The sequence below is a fragment of the Orycteropus afer genome, unplaced genomic scaffold (genome assembly GCF_000298275.1).
Source record: "Orycteropus afer afer isolate SDZICR_OR568_19922 unplaced genomic scaffold, OryAfe1.0 scaffold00245, whole genome shotgun sequence".
In the NCBI taxonomy this organism is placed as follows: domain Eukaryota; kingdom Metazoa; phylum Chordata; class Mammalia; order Tubulidentata; family Orycteropodidae; genus Orycteropus; species Orycteropus afer.
Window position 1 is genome coordinate 1531335 of NW_006921832.1, and position 17442 is coordinate 1548776.

General features: G+C 41.9%; 1 protein-coding gene across 1 annotated transcript in view; it reads left to right on the plus strand.

The window, feature by feature from the left end:
- KALRN (kalirin RhoGEF kinase) overlaps positions 1-17442 on the plus strand; it is a 1074930-nt gene that overhangs the window by 970781 nt on the left and 86707 nt on the right. The window contains exons 47-50 of the mRNA XM_042782122.1: positions 2983-3168; positions 3538-3709; positions 12718-12956; positions 15890-16146. Of these exons, the coding sequence (XP_042638056.1) occupies positions 2983-3168; positions 3538-3709; positions 12718-12956; positions 15890-16146 (854 nt within the window). The remainder of the gene's footprint in view (positions 1-2982; positions 3169-3537; positions 3710-12717; positions 12957-15889; positions 16147-17442) is intronic.

Here is a 17442-nt window from a genome sequence, read left to right on the forward strand (position 1 = left end):
ACTGCTGCCCCCCAAGCTGTCTCCCTGTGCATAAGCAGCCCTTGTATTCGCCAATGATTGTTCTCTCCAAGGAGTGTATCTACCTAATGTTCACCTCATATGCCTGTCTTTTGTTTGGCTGGTGGTTTCCACAACTTTTAAAGAGCAAATTGACTTTTCTAATTCAGATTTAACATGTGGCTTTGATAAGCTTATATCCAAACCTCCCCAATTAACTAAACATTATCTGTTTTGGATATTGTTATGATAAAATCAGGACTAACACAGTTATTGACAGCTACTTAGAAGCTGTTGAATGCCCTAGAGAACTATGTGGATCTTCTAATCCTGTTTCCTGGTAATCTTGCAACCTAAGATTTCATTATTCTTTTTTGGAGAAAAAGAGTTCCTGGAAGTTGAGGTAATTGAGAAAGTAATAGCTTTTTCCTTCCCCCCACCCCCAGCTGACCTAAACTTGATAAAAGAGATCTAAGGCAGACTGGTGGTATAGTTAAATTTAGGTTTATCATGTCCTTGAGCCCAGGTAGTGCAATGGTTAAGTGCTTGGCTGCCATCCTAAAAATCTGCAGTTCGAACTCACCAGCTGCTCTGTGGGAGAAAGAGGAGGCAGTCTGCTTCCATAGAGAGCACAGTTTTAGAAACCTTTTGGGGCCATTCTATTCTGTCTTATAGGGTCACTATGCATTGGAATCAACTTAACAGCAACAGATTTTACAATGTTCTTGAGCCACACTCTCTTGTCCTTCTTGTCTTCCCAGTCAGTTCTGAGTATCCCCGTCTGGTTTCCATTGCTTTGTTGTGACCAAGAGCTGTGCGGAGGTTCTTATTTTTATGTTTATATTTCACAGGTTCCCAGTTCTCCAAGGTAGGCAGCATGAGCGTGAGCAGGCTTACTTGGCTAAGCTCATACACAGGTTTTCTGGAATCATATTAGATGAAGTTTTACACTTTTTCCCTTGGAGTTATGCCAGCTCTGAGGGTATTCTGAACAAACCATTTTTGCCCTGAAACTTTGAAGTCCCTGTTTTCTGAACAGGAGTCCTGCTTGGGTTTCTCCGTCTCTGAAGGAGCTGACTGCTGGCAGGCAGAATGGTGTTCGATTGTGCTGTCAGACTCACGTCAGCCTTCACAGAAACTGTCTTATGCATGTGTGCATGTGTCCACTTAAGTCCACACATAGGAGAGTGAAATTCTTTTCTCTTTTAAATCAAGTGCCACTGTATCCTTTTCTCATCAGAGAATCTGCTTCATATTCCTTAAGCTAATTAGATAAAACCATTAATGTATTTCCATTCCTTCTGAACTCTGTGGCTTTTGGACTGGGACAAGTTAGCCCCTCACTTAGAGTCCCTTTAGTATCCTCTCACTTTCAAATCGCCTGGCTTTCCCTTTAGCATCTGTAGGGCTGTAACCCAGGGGTCAGGCTCTTACGCAATATCAATAGAGCTTTTAGGGCTTTCCTGGCTAGCTGGTCACTGGCTTAATATTAACTTTAGACCAGGGTAGAGATAAGCCTGTTGGCTGCTACCTTGGCAGTGAGAAGCCGTGATTTAAGCAGAGGGCAGGCATTTCTCAGGAACATGAAAGAAAAATGACCCAAGCACTGGGTAGTGTTTGGAATCAGGTGTTATATGCAGAGAATGGTGCACATTTGCTCTTAAGGGCAAAAGCCCTTCCCAGACAGCATGGTTCAGAGGAGGCATTCTGGCCACTCTCTCAGTTGCTAGGGTCTTCCTTTTGCAGAGCAGTGGAAAAAGCAGGGCTCGTCAGTAGCATCTGTGAAAACTTGCTGGAGTTGGGGCATATGCCCTTTGAAGACGTGAAGATGTCTCTGAAAATCTGGTTAGAAACAAAGTAGGCTCCACCTTCTTGCCTGGGTGTCAGGTGGCCTGGTAGCAGGACTCATTTTAAGGAAGATCACAGGATGCAAAAAATATCTACCAGCTTATAAAATATGGGAACCTATCTGTGGTATCCCTAACTTTACCTGTTGATCTGTAACAAGAGGCTAAGACTATAGAATTTTTCCAGCCTACGATAATGGAAGGAACAGAGAGGGGCCCAAGTCACCTGATGATTGGTGGTCTTCCCTGCACAACTTCTTTGGTCACAGGTGGGTCATAAATTGATGGATAAGTGAATGCCCAGGTCCTTGCCCATATTGCAGGGGAGCAGAAAAGCAAAGATCCAAAGACAAAAAAGCCACTTCTAGATCCACCTACTTTCTGTTCTCCTTTTAATAGAAATCAAGAAGGATCATAATTCCTGAACCTCTTTTTAGCTAATAATTTCTACCTTTCTTCCTTCTGACATCTTCCTAGAACTGCTTCTTAGTAGTTTCACAGCCCACTTTCCTTTTCTTTTCAGGGTCCTTGTATGAACAGGAAAGTGGCCATAGTCAGCCCCTTAAAAAATTGCTTTTGTTGTTGTTAGCTGCCTTCATGTCAGCTCTGACTCATGGTGACTCCATGCACAACAGACAAAATACTGTCCAGTCCTGCACCATCTTCACAATGGATCACAGTATAATTGAGTCCATTTTTTTGTGATGATTGTGTATTTTGAGCTCTTGCCAACTGAGAGAGCTCATTTGTCAGCACTCTATCAGACAGAACTCTGTTGTGATCCTCAGAATTCCCTTTGGCTAATTTTTGGCCGTAGATCACCAGGCCTTTCTTCCAAGACTGGCTTAATCTGGAAGCTCCACTGAAACCTATCCACCATGGGTGACCCTGCTGTATTTGGAATACTGGTAGCATAACTTTTATCACCATAGCAACATGCAAGTCACCACAATACAACAAACTGACAGACAGGTGATGGCTAGATGAGTGAGTGGCTCCTAATTCAATCTCTTACTTGAACCTAGAAGCTTTGGGTATCAGGGTTGTCTTCCTTCCAAAGCAGGAGATTCTAGGGCCTGAGAGGGCTGTGCCAGTGTCCCTGTTTTCATGCACTCTGCCCGGTTCCTCTCTCCGTCAGGGCACCCTGACTGCTCAGGGGAAGCTTTTGCAGCAGGACACGTTCTATGTGATTGAGCTGGATGTGGGCATGCAGTCCCGGACCAAGGAGAGGCGTGTGTTCCTCTTCGAGCAAATTGTCATCTTCAGCGAACTGCTCAGGAAGGGTTCCCTCACCCCAGGCTACATGTTCAAAAGAAGCATCAAGGTGAGACCCCATTGGGGATAAGAATGGGCAAAGGGAGAGCAAAGTTCTGGGAGCTACTGGAATGAGCAGGGCCCAGTGCCTTGAAGGTCTTCAAGCACAATAACCTTGGATTATGGAGGTTGAAGGATTCCATAAAGTGCTTATCTGGGAGAAAAAGCAAAGGATGAGTGTCAGTCTCTGGCATGGTCCTACATGTGCCCTGGGATCAGGGCATTCACCCAAAGACAGAATCCAACATATTAATTTATTAGATCTAAGCCAAATTTTTGGAAACTTCTCCTGAAATGAAAGGTTTGATAAATTGTAATATCTTGCTGATTTAAAAAAAATAATAATAAATACAAAAAGGATTGACTTGATTTCTTCCAGATGAATTATTTAGTCCTGGAGGAGAATGTGGACAATGATCCCTGCAAGTTTGCGCTTTTGAACAGGGAGACTTCAGAGAGGGTCGTTCTGCAAGCTGCCAATGCGGACATCCAGCAGGCCTGGGTGCAGGACATTAACCAAGTCTTGGAAACACAGCGAGACTTCTTAAATGGTACGTACTGTGCCTAGTTTCTAATAGGGTAATTTTTTTTTTTTTAATTGTGTTTTGGGTGCAGATTTACAAAGCAGATTTGTTTGACATTCCACAGTTCATGCACATTTGATTTCATGGCCTCGATTGTCATTCCCAACCATAAGAAGCTCTCCTCTCTCTCCTCCCTGTGACTACCCCTCCCTGTGCCCTTCTTATCTATGCATCCTGTCTGTCCAGCTCTCCCTTTATGTGAATGCTGCCCCTCTGATGTCTCATGGCTGGTTGATCTAAGGGGTGCATTTCTAGCATCTTACATATGCACTTATACTACAAAATTACCCACACACATTACAGAAACAACAGAAGACAGGGTTGGAGTAGCTTCTTAGAGATAACCAAACACCTTGAGAGAGAGAATCACTAAGCCTGCAGGCTCGGAGCTGTAGTCTTAGGGGACATCGTGCTCAATTGGCACCCACTCAAATGCACCCACCTCAGTTGGTAGGTGGGTACATTGCCCTGGGGTAGGTGTTCTGCATGTAGGTCTTTCTACTGTTTGGCTGAGAGCCAATCCATGGAAGTGAGTCCATTTGTAGGCCCAAAGGCTAACCTGGGGCCATAGTCTCAGGGGTTCTACCAGTCTCTATCAGACCAGTAATTCTGGTCATTTTTTTTGTTTTTGCATTTTGTTCCACATTTTTCCTCTCACTCTGTCTAGGATCTCCAGTTTTGATCCCTTTCTGAGCAGTTGGCCTTGGTATCTGGGTACCATCTAGTTCTTCTGTTCTCAGAGTCGTGAAGGCTGATGTCCTTGTGGTCCCTCATATCTTTGGACTGCTTGTTTCCAGATGACTTTGATTTTCATCACTCTTTTTTGCTCCAGACTAGAGGAGACCAATAGTAGCATCTTAGATGGCTGCTCGAAAGCTTTTAAGAGCACAGCTGCTACTCACCAAAGTAGGACATAGAACAAGATTTTTATGTACTGTGTTGTGCCAATTGAGCACAATGTTCCCTGAGACTGTAGTCCCAAGCCCGCAGGCCCAGTGATTCTCTCTCTCAAGGTGTTTGGTTGTCTCTGAGAAACTACCCCAACCCTGTCTTCTGTTGCTTCTGTAATAATTTTGTAGTACAAGTGCATATGTAAGATTATATTCAGCCAAATCTTTCTGTGGTTTAGGGTATATATATTCCTGTTCGTTGTCCCCCACCTGATCTTCCCACCAGTCTATGCATTTACCCATAGCCTGGTGTTTGGTGCCAGTGGTAATGCAGTATTGTGCATGTAATAGTATTTGCCTCTGTTGTCTATATCTTTTGTGTACATTTCTGTGTCTTTCCTTTCCCTAACAGGGTCATTTTCAGGGGACCCCACACCTCTCAGCTTCCTTGGTCTGGGCTTCTCTTGAGTTGTGAGCCCTGATCACATTTTATATGGACTTAAACTTTGCATTTTCCAAAACACCATTTTGAGAATTTTACTAAACCTGAATTATTTGAGAACAGATGAGGCATAAGAAACCCCATCTTTAAAAAAAAAAAAAAAGTGACATTCTCTTATAGCTTAAACATAGGATATTTACTTTGTGGCCACCACTACAAACTACTAATAATTTGGGCAAAAGTCTGAGATGGGTGCATACTCTTTGTCTTAGAGGCCAGCTATAAATGACACGTTTTCCTGTTGGATGGCAGTGGCTGGCACTCTCACAGGTTCTCCTGTGTTATCTAGAAATAACTAGGATTTGAGCAGACCCACTGAAATCCTCCCTCTGCTTCCAACAGTTTCAGAGCCCAGATGAGTCACCTTGCTAACCTTTATCCCTTTCAAATGAGAGGTAATCTCTAGCTTTGAATTTCATTAAGATCTTGAAACTTCCCAGAACAAATTGATGATTACACAGGAAGTGTGGTTCTGTATGGACCCTGCAGGAGTTCCCCAAAGGATGGTGTGAACTGGAGTGAAGTGGAGTTACCGCCTGGTTACATTTTCTCTTTTTTTTCTCTCTGCTGGGATTGTCTTTGATTGCCACATTGAGCTTGACATGTGAAAGGAAGGGTACCATTTTAAACTAGTGCTCAGTGCTGGGCTGGTGAGTTCAAAAATGTCTGAGTAGAAATGGAACTTGAAGTTGCAGGGAAAGGCAAAGAATGTAACTGATAACAAAGTAAACCTGGAGACTCAACAAGCACATCTATATGTGTAAACACACACACACACACACACACACACGGGACTGCTCTGGGATTGTACCATCTCTTCTTGCCATTACGGTGCCGAGACCTGTAGTATACATATAGATATATGCACACACATGCACACACACATAGGACCACCTTCAGATGTACCACCTTTTCTTGCCTGTCCTGAGATCTGTACTGTTTGGCTACGTTACACACACACACACACACACACACTAGCCCACCTTTGGTGTGCCACATCTTTCTGATCCTGAGATCTGAACTCTTTCAAGTGATGCAAATAGAATACTTGCTGGGTGTCTAGCATAAAACTAAATGCTGAGGGGAAAGATAGAAAGGAGACATAGTAATTGAGGACCTTGGGCATTTCTCTGGGCCTCAGATTGCTCATTTTATGAAAATTTGAGCTAATCTGCCTTTCTACACTGACAGTACTTCCAGTAGCACTGGAAGCAGAAAAATATGGCATAGCTCCCTAAGTACTAATGTTACTCCATGGTAAGTGGTTTCACACGTTATTTTAAATTTTAAAACAAATAAAAATGTAGATTATATAGCAGGATGCCATGAGGTTTTGAGAAAGAATATGAGACTTCAAAGTAATTGTACATTTACAAAGTAGTTTCAGGCTATGCCTCACTCCCCGCCCCCCCTTCCCCCCCACACACACACTGCAGAAAAGTGAGGTGAAGAGACTAGACAAGTGATCTCTAGGGCTCTTTCTCATTCTAACATGTCTAAATTAAACACCAGCAGCCCAGCCCCAAGGAATGATAAGGAAAGTTGTACATAGTTTACTATTTCTGAACATGTAACTTTGAATGATAAACCTTGGTATCAAGTTTTTGTTGATAAAATAATTTCATGCAAAAATATGTGCATATATAAACTGTATTCATTGAATTTATATTTTGTTAATTAGGAATTTCTGAGAGATTCTAAGCTGGAATGAGGTTTTTAAGTTTTGAATTCAGGATAAAAGAAAAGTAAGGTAGGACAATAGTTGAAACCAGGAATAATTGAAGTAACAATAATGTAACAATAATGGCTCCTGTATACTGAGTCCTTTTTCTGTGTCAGACACTATACATTTCACATGTATTATCACAGTAATCCTCACTTCTGCATGGAGAAATAAGTATTACCATTCCAATTTTTTCAGATGAGGAAAAGGAGACCTCAGAGAGGTTAAAAAATTTTGTCCAAGGTCAAAAAAAAAGTGATAGAACAAGAATTAGAACTCAGAGCTGTGTGACTTCAAATTAAGCTCTTCACCACAAAACTCCAACGTAGTTGCTAGTGGTGAGGTACACATTCATCTGTGAGCTTCCCAGCAAAGAAGAAAATGGCATCAGCTATAAGATACCACATCCAGCAGCCAAAAACCAGCCCTGTCAGAAGATGCACAGCTTTCCTTTTCAAAAAACCAACTTCTCATCTTGTGGATTTTTTCTATCGTCTTTCTATTTTCTGTTTCATTTATTTCTGCTCGAATCTTTATTATTTCCTTTCTTCTGGTGACTGTAGGCTTTTTTGCTGCTCTTTATCTAATTGTTGGAGATGTTGGGCTAAGGTGTTGATTTGGGCATTTCTCTCTGATATGCACATTTATTGCTATCAATTGCTGATGCACAGGTGGTCCTAAGATCTAATTACAGAAACTGGGGTTGGTGGAAGAATATATGCTATTTTCAAACACTTTAGTTCAATTATTTGCATATAAACAAGTAGTTCTCTAATTACATTTGTGTATTGATTCAGAAAATAGGTTTGATAAGGCCTGCTTCACACCTCTTTGCTATTCATTTAAAACTTGAAACTATTTCTCAGAGCATAGTCAACAATTCAGACTTTCACATGGTTCTAAGAGCCCTTTCTCCTAATTGTGATATTACTGAACTAGGTTATCTCTAGCAGAGAAACACTGTCTGTTACATTACAAGGCAACTATATGAACAGCCCAGAAACACTGTCTGATACAGTGCAGGAGGACAGCCACTTAGGTCAGAAACCTCTCAAAATGCAACTGGGAAAGAGGTACATCATCAGAGTAGAGCCAACCTTACTGATATACATAAAGTAAAACTTTCAAGACCTCCATTTGCTGATGTGACATGACTCAAATTGAGGAGAAACGGCTGCAAACATCCATTAATAATCAGAACATGGAATGTATGAAGTATGAATCTAGGAAAATTGGAAGTTGTCAAACATGAAATGGAACATGTCAGCCTATTTGACTGTGAGACCAGAAGAACTAGATGGTGCCTGGCTACCACTGTCAACCCTTGAAGAGTGATCTATGTAGGAGATCCTGGATAGAGTGGGAGAACAATGTGCAACAAAACTCAAAATCATTTGGAAAAAAAAAGGGGGGGGGGCGGAACCAGGTTTGCTAGTCTGGTGGAGCCTGATGGAACCACTGAAACTATGCCCCCTAGCTGCCCTTCAGGTCTGGAATTGAACTCAATCCTGTGGCTTCCAGCCAAACAAAAGACAGGCATATGAGGTGAACATTTACACTAGGTAGATACACTCCTTGGAGGGAACAATCCTGGGAGAATAGAAGGGCTGTATATGCACAGGGATATAGTTCAGGGGGCAGGAGTGCATGGAGGGAAGGACACAGGGAAGAAGTAACTTGGGGAAGAAGTGGGAGGGGACAAATTGTAGTCAATGTCATGAGACAAAGTGCATGTGATCTGCTGTGTGGAAAGTAAATTTGCTCTGTAAACTTTCACCCAAATCAAAATTTTTTAAAAAATGAAATGGAACACATAAAGATTGATATCCTAGGCATTAGTGAGCTGAAATGGCCATTTTGAATGAGACAACCATATGATCTACTATGCCAGGAGTGACAATTTGAAGAAGAATGGCATGTCATTCATCATCACAAAGGATATTTCAAGATCTGTCCTGAAGTACAATACTGTCAGTGATAGGATAATATCCATACACCTACAAGGAAAACCAGTTAATATGACTATTATTCAACTTTATGCACCAACAACCAAAGCAAACGATGAGGAAATTAAAGATTTTTATCAACTTCTGCACTCTGAAATTGACTGAACATGCAATCAAGATGTGTAAATTATCATTGGTGACTGGAATGCAAAAATGGGAAACAAAGAAGAATCACCAGTAGTTGGAAAAGTTGACCTTGGTGACAGAAATAATGCTGGAGATCACATGATAGAATTTTGCAAGACCAACAACTTACTCATTGCAAATACATTTTTTCAACAACACAAACAGTGGCTATACACATGGACTTCACCAGATGGAATACACAGGAATCAGATTGACTAGATCTGTGGCAAGAGGTGATGGAAAAGCTCAATATCTTTAGCCAAAACAAGGCCAGGAGCTGATTGTGGAACAGACCATCAACTGCTCATATGCAAGTTCAACTTAAAGTTAAAGACAATTAAAATAAGTCCACTTGAACCAAAATATGATCTTGAATACATCCCTCCTGAATTTAGAGACCACCTAAAGGATTTTATGCGTTGAACACCAATGACCGAAAACCAGAAGAATTGTGGGATGACATCAAGAATATCATCCATGAAGACAGTGAGAGGTCATTGAAAAGATAAGAAAGGAACAAAAGACCAAAATGGATGTCAGAAGAGACTCTGAAACTTGTCCTTGAGTGGAGAGTAGCTAAAGCAAATGGAAGAAATGACAAGATAAAAGAGCTGAACAGAAGATTTCAAAGAGCAGCCCAAGCAGACAAAGCCAATTACTATAATGAAATGTGCAAAGACCTGGAGTTAGAAAACCAAAATGAAGAACATGCTCAGCATTTCTCAAGCTGAAAGAACTGAGGAAAAAAATTAAGTCTCAAGTTTCAATATGGAAGGATTCTATGGGCAAATTATTGAATGATGCAGGAAGCATCAAAAGAAGATGGAAGGAATACACAGAGTCACTGTACCAAAAAGAACTGGTCAATCTTCATCCATTTCAACAGGTGGCATGTGATCAAGAACCAGTGATACTGAAGGAAGAAGTCGAAACTGCACTGAAGGGAATTGCCAGAGAACAAAGCCCCAGGAATTGACGGATACCCATTGAGATGTTTCAACAAATGGATGCTGTGCTGGAGGCGCTCATTCAGTTATGCCAAGAGATTTGGAAGACAGCTACCTGGCCAACTGACTAGAAGAGATCCATATTTGTACCCATTCCAAAGAAAAGTGATCCCACAGAATGTGGAAATTATCAAACAATATCATAATACTACACACAAGTAAAATCTTACTGAAGATAATTCAAAAATGGTTGCAGCAGTATATTGATAGAGAGCTTCTAAAGGTGCAAGCTAGATTCAGAAAAAGACATGGAACAAGGGATGTCATTGAGGAAGTCCAGTGGATCTTGGCTGAAAGCAAAGAATACCAACAAGATGTTTACTTGTGTTTTATTGACTATGCAAAAGCATTTGGTTATGTGGATCATAACAAATTGTGGATAACATTGAGAAGAATGGGAATTCCAAAACACTTAATTGTACTCATGAGGAACTTGTACATAGACCAGGAGGCTGTTGTTCAAATAGAACAAGGGAACAATGCATGGTTTGAAATCAAGAAGGGAATGTATCAGGATTTTATTCTTTCCCCATACTTATTCAATCTATATGCTGAGAAAATAATCCCAGGAGCTGGACTATATGAAGAAGAACGTGGCATCAGGATTGGAGGAAGAATCATTAACAACCTGCAATAGGTGATGACACAACTTTGCTTGCTGAAAGTGAGGATGACTTGAAGCACTTACTGATGAAGACTGAAGACTACAGTCTGCAATATGGATTACATCTCAATATAAAGGAAACAAAAATCCTCACAACTAAACCTATAAGCAGCATCATGATAAATGGAGAAAAGATTGAAGTTGTCAAAGACTTCACATTGCTTGATTCTACAATTGGTGCCAATGGAAGCAGCAGTCATACAGATGATGTATAGCACTGGGCAAATTGGTTGCAAAGGACTTCTTTCAGGTGCTAAGGAGCAAAGGTGTCTCCTTGAAGACTAAAGTGTGCCTGACATAAGCCATGATATTTTCAGTCACCTCCTCTGCATGTGAGAGCTGGACAGTGAATAAGGAAGAGCAAAGAATTGATGCTTTTGAGTTGTGGTGCTGGTAAAGAATGCTGAACATACCATGGATTGCTAAAAGAACTAACAAATCTTCCTGGAGGAAGTGCAACCAGAATGCCCCTTGGACACGAGAATGGCCAGACTTCATCTCACCTATTTTGGTCATGTCGTTAGAAGGAACCATTCCCTGGAGAAAGATGTCATGCTTGGTAAGGTGGAGGGTCAACCAAAGAGGGGAAGGCCTTCAACGAGATGGATTGACACGGTGGCAGTGGCGATAGGTTCAAGTATAGCAGGGATCACGGAGCTGGCACGGGACCAGGCGGTGTTTCGTTCTGCTGTGCATAGGGTCGCTATGAGTCTGAAATGACTCAACGGCACATAACACCAACAACAACAGGTTATCATTACCTAAATATTTAATGCCCACAGAACACTTTCCAGGGTGGAAGGCTGAGCTCTGGCAGGAGCCTGTTACATAATTTGACACACTCGAGACAAGGATGTGATGGTGGATCAGTGCCAGGCTTTTATATAGACATTTGCGGGTATCTCAGAGCCAATCTTTTCCTCTGATACCTCACAGAGAAAGGAAGTTTGACCCTACGTTAACACTTACCAGTCACTGTAGAAATAGCCTTGTAATTGAAAGTTTTCTGGTCCCCAACTGTTAACCCACTTAACTAGTGGCTACAGTGGATACTGATAAAAATGACATAATGAGGCCATCTCTTAAAGGCATTATTACAGAATTTGACCTGTATGGCTTTTTGCCTGGCTGCACCTCTTTAATACTCAGATCTTTGAACTTTGATATCTTAAATTCAGTGAAACAGAGCTCACATCTGCCCCTTCAAATCAACCTTTTCTTGTCTGTTGAGTATCACGGACTGTTGTTCTCCCAGTCTCAAAACCTGAGTGATCTTTGATTCTTGCCTTGCTTTCCCTACCCTGGCTATGTTAAAGTCCTGTGAAGTCTAGCTCTAAAATACTCGTCACACCCACACCCATTCCACATTCCTTCCAGCTCTGCTGTATGTCTGCCTTTTGCTCGTTACTATCTCATGGCATATGACTTAGCCTCTTATCTTTTGCCTCTTCCTATCCCATTTTTCCTTCTAACTTCTGCAAGCTTCATTTTCCTCAAGCATGGCCCTGGTTATAGAATTTAAATATAAAAAAGCTTTAAAGTTCATTTAACATATCACCTTTCATTGTCTACGGAATTAAATCCAAACACATTAGCCTGCCTTTCTAGATCTTTCACACCACAGCACCTCTAACCTCCCTTATCTGTCTTATTTTATCTTTCTCCATGGAGACCCATGGCCCTCTGCCCCAGGTAATCTGACTACATCCTGTTCCCCAAACATGCTTCATGATTCCTGTAGAGTACAAATGTCATCTGACAACCAGCCCCCCTCTGAAGCTCTTTATTATTACCACCCCCACCACCCATGCACACGTACCCATGCATACTACAGAGTCCTCTCTCTCACCTTTTGTGCACTTTGTCCCTCACATATGGCATTGTTTTTTGTTTCTTTTTGTATTTTCACTATTGAAGTAGATGTCTTAGTTCTCACTGTACATTATAAGCTCCTTAAAAATAGAAGTAATGCCTGACGCAAGCCTTGTACCTCATAGGCCCCCATGTTCTTGTGGAATTCCCAAAGCTTAGAGTAACCCTCTGCTCTTATCCTGTAGCACTACAGTCGCCCATTGAATATCAGCGGAAAGAACGGAGCACAGCTGTGATGAGGTCCCAGCCCACTAGGGCTCCCCAAGCTAGCCCCAGGCCTTACTCCTCTGTCCCTGTGGGCTCTGAAAAGCCACCAAAGGGCTCTAGCTATAACCCACCTCTGCCACCCCTGAAGATATCTACCTCCAATGGCAGTCCAGGGTTTGACTACCACCAGCCTGGTGACAAGTATGAGACCAGCAAGGTAAGTGACAACCCATTATTCCCAGCCTCACCACCCCGAGGGCACAGCCTCAGAGTTCACTTTAGGAAGTGGCATCTTTTGATGCTGATTATTTTAGTTGGAACAGCTTACTAAATACAATATAAAACAGAACAAAACAAAAAACAACTCATTGCCATGAAGTTGGATCTGACTCATAGCGACCCCTCCTTGGGTTTCTGAGGTGGTATCATTACATAAGTAGATTGCCCAACCTTCCTTCCTTCTGAGGAGTGGCTGGTGGGTTTGAACTGCCAGCCTTCTTGTTAGCAGTCAAATGCCTTAGGCACTATGCCAGCAGAGCTCCTAAATACAGTATAGTGTCAATTATTTCTCTGTCTCCCTCTGTAAATTGAGTAAGTTAAACCAGTTCTCTCTGGTTCTGACACTTTTGGTTAAAAGGCTATTGTCATTTGCAGAAACTCCATACAACTGTAAGAAGTTATTGTGGAAGCATTTATGAAAATGAGTAATTAATACCAAATAGAGTAGTTTATAAGGAGTTCTGGTGGTACAGTGCCTAAGGCATTTGACTACTAGCTAGAAGTTTGGCAGTTCAAACCCACAAGCCACTCCATGGAAGGAAAACAGGGCAATCTACTTCTGTAAAGATTTACCACCTTGAAAACCCAGTGGGGTTTGCTGTGAGTCAGAATCGACTTGATAGCAGAGGGTTGGGTTTGGTTGAAGTAGTTATGGTGTGGGTCGTCTGAAAGGCATAACTCTAGATTTCATTTGTCTTAAGAAGAAATGGCCCTGATAATGATCTGTGCCTACTGAAGTGAGCTCACAGGTCTTCACCATCCATTGGCTGATGTGGAAGGGGAAGGACCTCATCAATGTGTGAGTGGGGAAAGCCAGCTTTGGATTAAACTTTTATCACAGATGATCCACAGTTCAAACATCACCTTGAGGATAGCTGTAAACTTGACCATAGACCTAGACTACACAGCTATTTTGACTCTACAAGGTAGTAGGAACAAGAAAATAATGAAGAAAGTGATAGATTAAAAATAAGACAATCTGGTTTCTATTCCAAATTCTGTAACTCACTTGTTCTATAATTAGCAAATTAGTTAATTTCATTAGGCTTTAGTTTCCTCCAGAACTCCATGGGTCTCTGAATAGGAACATCTACATTTTTTACCTACATATTCTAATGTTATAGTTATACTCTTTTTTTTTTCTCTTTCCATTTTTGCCATTGATTTTGTTATAATGAATTATTAATGCCTAAATTCAATTCTATATTAGAATAACCCCCCTATTTCATCACATCATCTGGAAATGATGGGTTTTTTTAATCTTAAAAATACCCTGCCCTTGTGAATAAGCTGAAGCCACATTGGCATGTTGCCACACATGTTGAAGACTATCTGGCTCTCCATGACCTGGGAACTATAAGTCATGATTAGAAGCAGTTGTCCTGGTGTGCACACATATGAAAAAGCTACAGAGGCAGCACTTCTCATATTAATGAGTGCAGAGAAGGACTAAACCAAAAACCAAACCCACTGCCATCAGGTCAATTTCAACTCATAGAAACTCCATTGAGTTTCCAAGGTGGTAAGTCTTTATGGAAGTAGATTGCCTCATCTTCCTTCTGCAGAGTGGCTGGTGGGTTTGAACCACCAACTTTCTTGTTAGTAGTTAGATGTCTTAGGCACTGTGCCACCAGAGCTCCTTAGAGAAGGACTGGGGAAGTTCTATTCCCACAGGGAGTTGGGTCAGGGTAGGTCACGGCCTTGCCTTTGAATTGGGCAAGTGTCCTCATCTCAAGGAGGGTCAGAATGTAGAATAAGGCCAGTTCTATTTCAAAAAGAAAGGAAAATCTAGTTTCAAAGGATCTGTGTTCTCTATGTTGGGGGACTGTGACCCCTGGTCTTTGTCTTGACCTCACTCTGCCAGCATGCTTACATATCTCTGTGCTAGTGCCACACTCTCCATGGCAGGAAGGCTGCATGCTGGGGAGGGGCTTCAGGGTGGAAGAATGTGTTGTATACCTTCAGCTGGTAGCTTGATAATAAAATACATTTTCAGAGCAGTTTTATGAGTATAATTTTATTACTCAGAATTATACTCTGCCTGCTATTTACCCTGCTGGAGTCTAAGGGTGGTACAAACAAATTATCATGCTCAGTTGCTAACTAAACATCAGAGGTTCAAGCCTACCCAGAGAGCCTGGTGATTACTTCCAAAAAATCAGCCATTGAAAGCCCTATGGACCACAATTCCACTCTGACAAACATGGGGTCACCATGAGTTGAAATTGACTCAATAGCAACTGGTTTTTGTTTACCCTGCTAGTGGGAGGTTAAGGAGAGCAGTAGTTTAGCACTCAGCTGCTAACCAAGAGGTCGGCAGTTCAAACCCACCAGCTTCTTCACAGGTGAAAGATATGGCAGTCTGCTTCTGTAAAGATATGTTGTTGTTAAGTGCTGTCAAGTTGTTTCTGACTCATAGTGACCCCATGCACAGCAGAACAAAACACTGCCCAATCCCGTGCCAGCCCCACAATCCCTGCTATACTTGAGCCCATCATTGCAGCCACCGTGTCAATCCATCTCGTTGAAGGCCTCCCCCTCTTTCATTGACCCTCCACCCTACCAAGCATGACATCCTTCTCCAGGGAATGGTCCCTTCTTACAACATGACCAAAATAGGTGAGATGAAGTCTGGCCATTCTTGCTTCCAAGGAGCATTCTGGCTGCACTTCCTCCAGGACAGATCTGTTAGTTCTTGGAAACGCTATGGGGCAGTTTTAATTCTGTCCTGTAGGGCTGACATGAACCGGAATTGACTCAATGGGCACAGGTTAGTGGGAAGTTTGCCTTTTAACCAGGCAATTGGATGCAGAGAAAGTCCACATAAACTAGCCTTCTTGTTTTTGTGTCCCTTTTGCTCTCATCTCCTAGCAAAATGACCCAGGAGGCTGCAACGGGACCTCATCCATGGCTGTGATTAAAGATTACTATGCACTGAAGGAGAATGAAATTTGTGTGAGCCAAGGTGAGGTGGTCCAGGTCCTCGCCGTCAACCAGCAGAACATGTGCCTAGTGTACCAGCCTGCCAGTGACCACTCCCCTGCAGCTGAGGGCTGGGTCCCAGGCAGCATCCTGGCACCCCTCACCAAAGCCACGGTGGCAGCAGAAAATAGTGACGGGAGCATCAAGTAAGTGCCTGGTTGGCTTCCCTGGGAGAGGAGTAGGTGGATTTAAAATAGTCAAAAACGAAAAGAGAATACAAAATGCAAACACACAGTAGGGAATTACTGCTGCTTATTCTCGACAGTGCCATGGGAATGAGTGTTTGAACACTGGAACCTCCCGCGGCAGGGGGCATCCAGGTGGGATTGTCTTGATTTTTCTGTTCTTGTCGGTGGTGGTGGTGCTGGTGATGGTGGTGGCTTTCCTTTCCTCTTCATTTATGATTTTCTTTTCATTTTTTTCTTTTCCCGCCCCCACTCGTTAAGCAAAGAACCCTACTGAAACTCTAGGTGACAAAAGACATGCCTTCTGTTGCTCCATGTGACCCACCACAGGACTCACTGGACTGGACTTCTATTTATGTTGTATTAAGTTACTGATATATATATATATATAAATATAAATATATATATATATATATATATATATTTATTGACACCAAAAAATTGCCTTAGCACAAATGCCAGACCTACACAGGTCAGGGGCCTGCTGCTTTCTCCCAAGAGAGAGGGGAATTTTTGGTTGTCTGTGGCAATTTCTCTGTACAGATTGTAACTTTTTTAAAAAAAAAAATTTCCCCTTCCCCTGTCACTTTAATATATGGTCATGGAAATTTGTAAAATATTTCTTTTTCTTATTTTGATTGCAAAGACCCTTCTGAACACATTCCTGTATAAAGTATTTTGCGCTATTTAAAGACAACCATATGGATGAAGTCAGGCTGTGCAATATAATGAAGAGTCACAATGTTCATCATTGTACCTGTAATGTAACTAATCATTTTAAATGTACTATTTTAAATATGTAAAATAAATTTTCACCATGAGCATGTTTTAATGAGGTTGAAGTCTAGTTGACCCTTTTTCCCCCATTTCACTCTTCCTTGGGCTTTTAAATGTGCAAATGACACCCCCCCCCCCCTATTTTAGGACTTCATTGAACGCATTGTCAGTTTCTTCATACACAAAAAGCACCTGTGTCACCAAAGCTCTAATCTTAGCATTCTCTTCTAAACAGGCCCTATTTGTTTTTTCTAACCTCTGAGATGAGGAATGATGTAGATTGGATGCTGTCCAGCTGGTTCCCAGCAACTGGGCAACCTTGAGGTGCTGATGTAAATTAATGAGTAGACTAGAGGCAGTGTTTGGCACTGTTTTCCAGGCTGTGTGGTCACACATGGGAAAGGGTGTAAGGAGCTCCTGTGACACATCAGAGCAGTGGCACCAATGGAACTGTGCTTCTTTGACCCTTTCTCTAGGTCA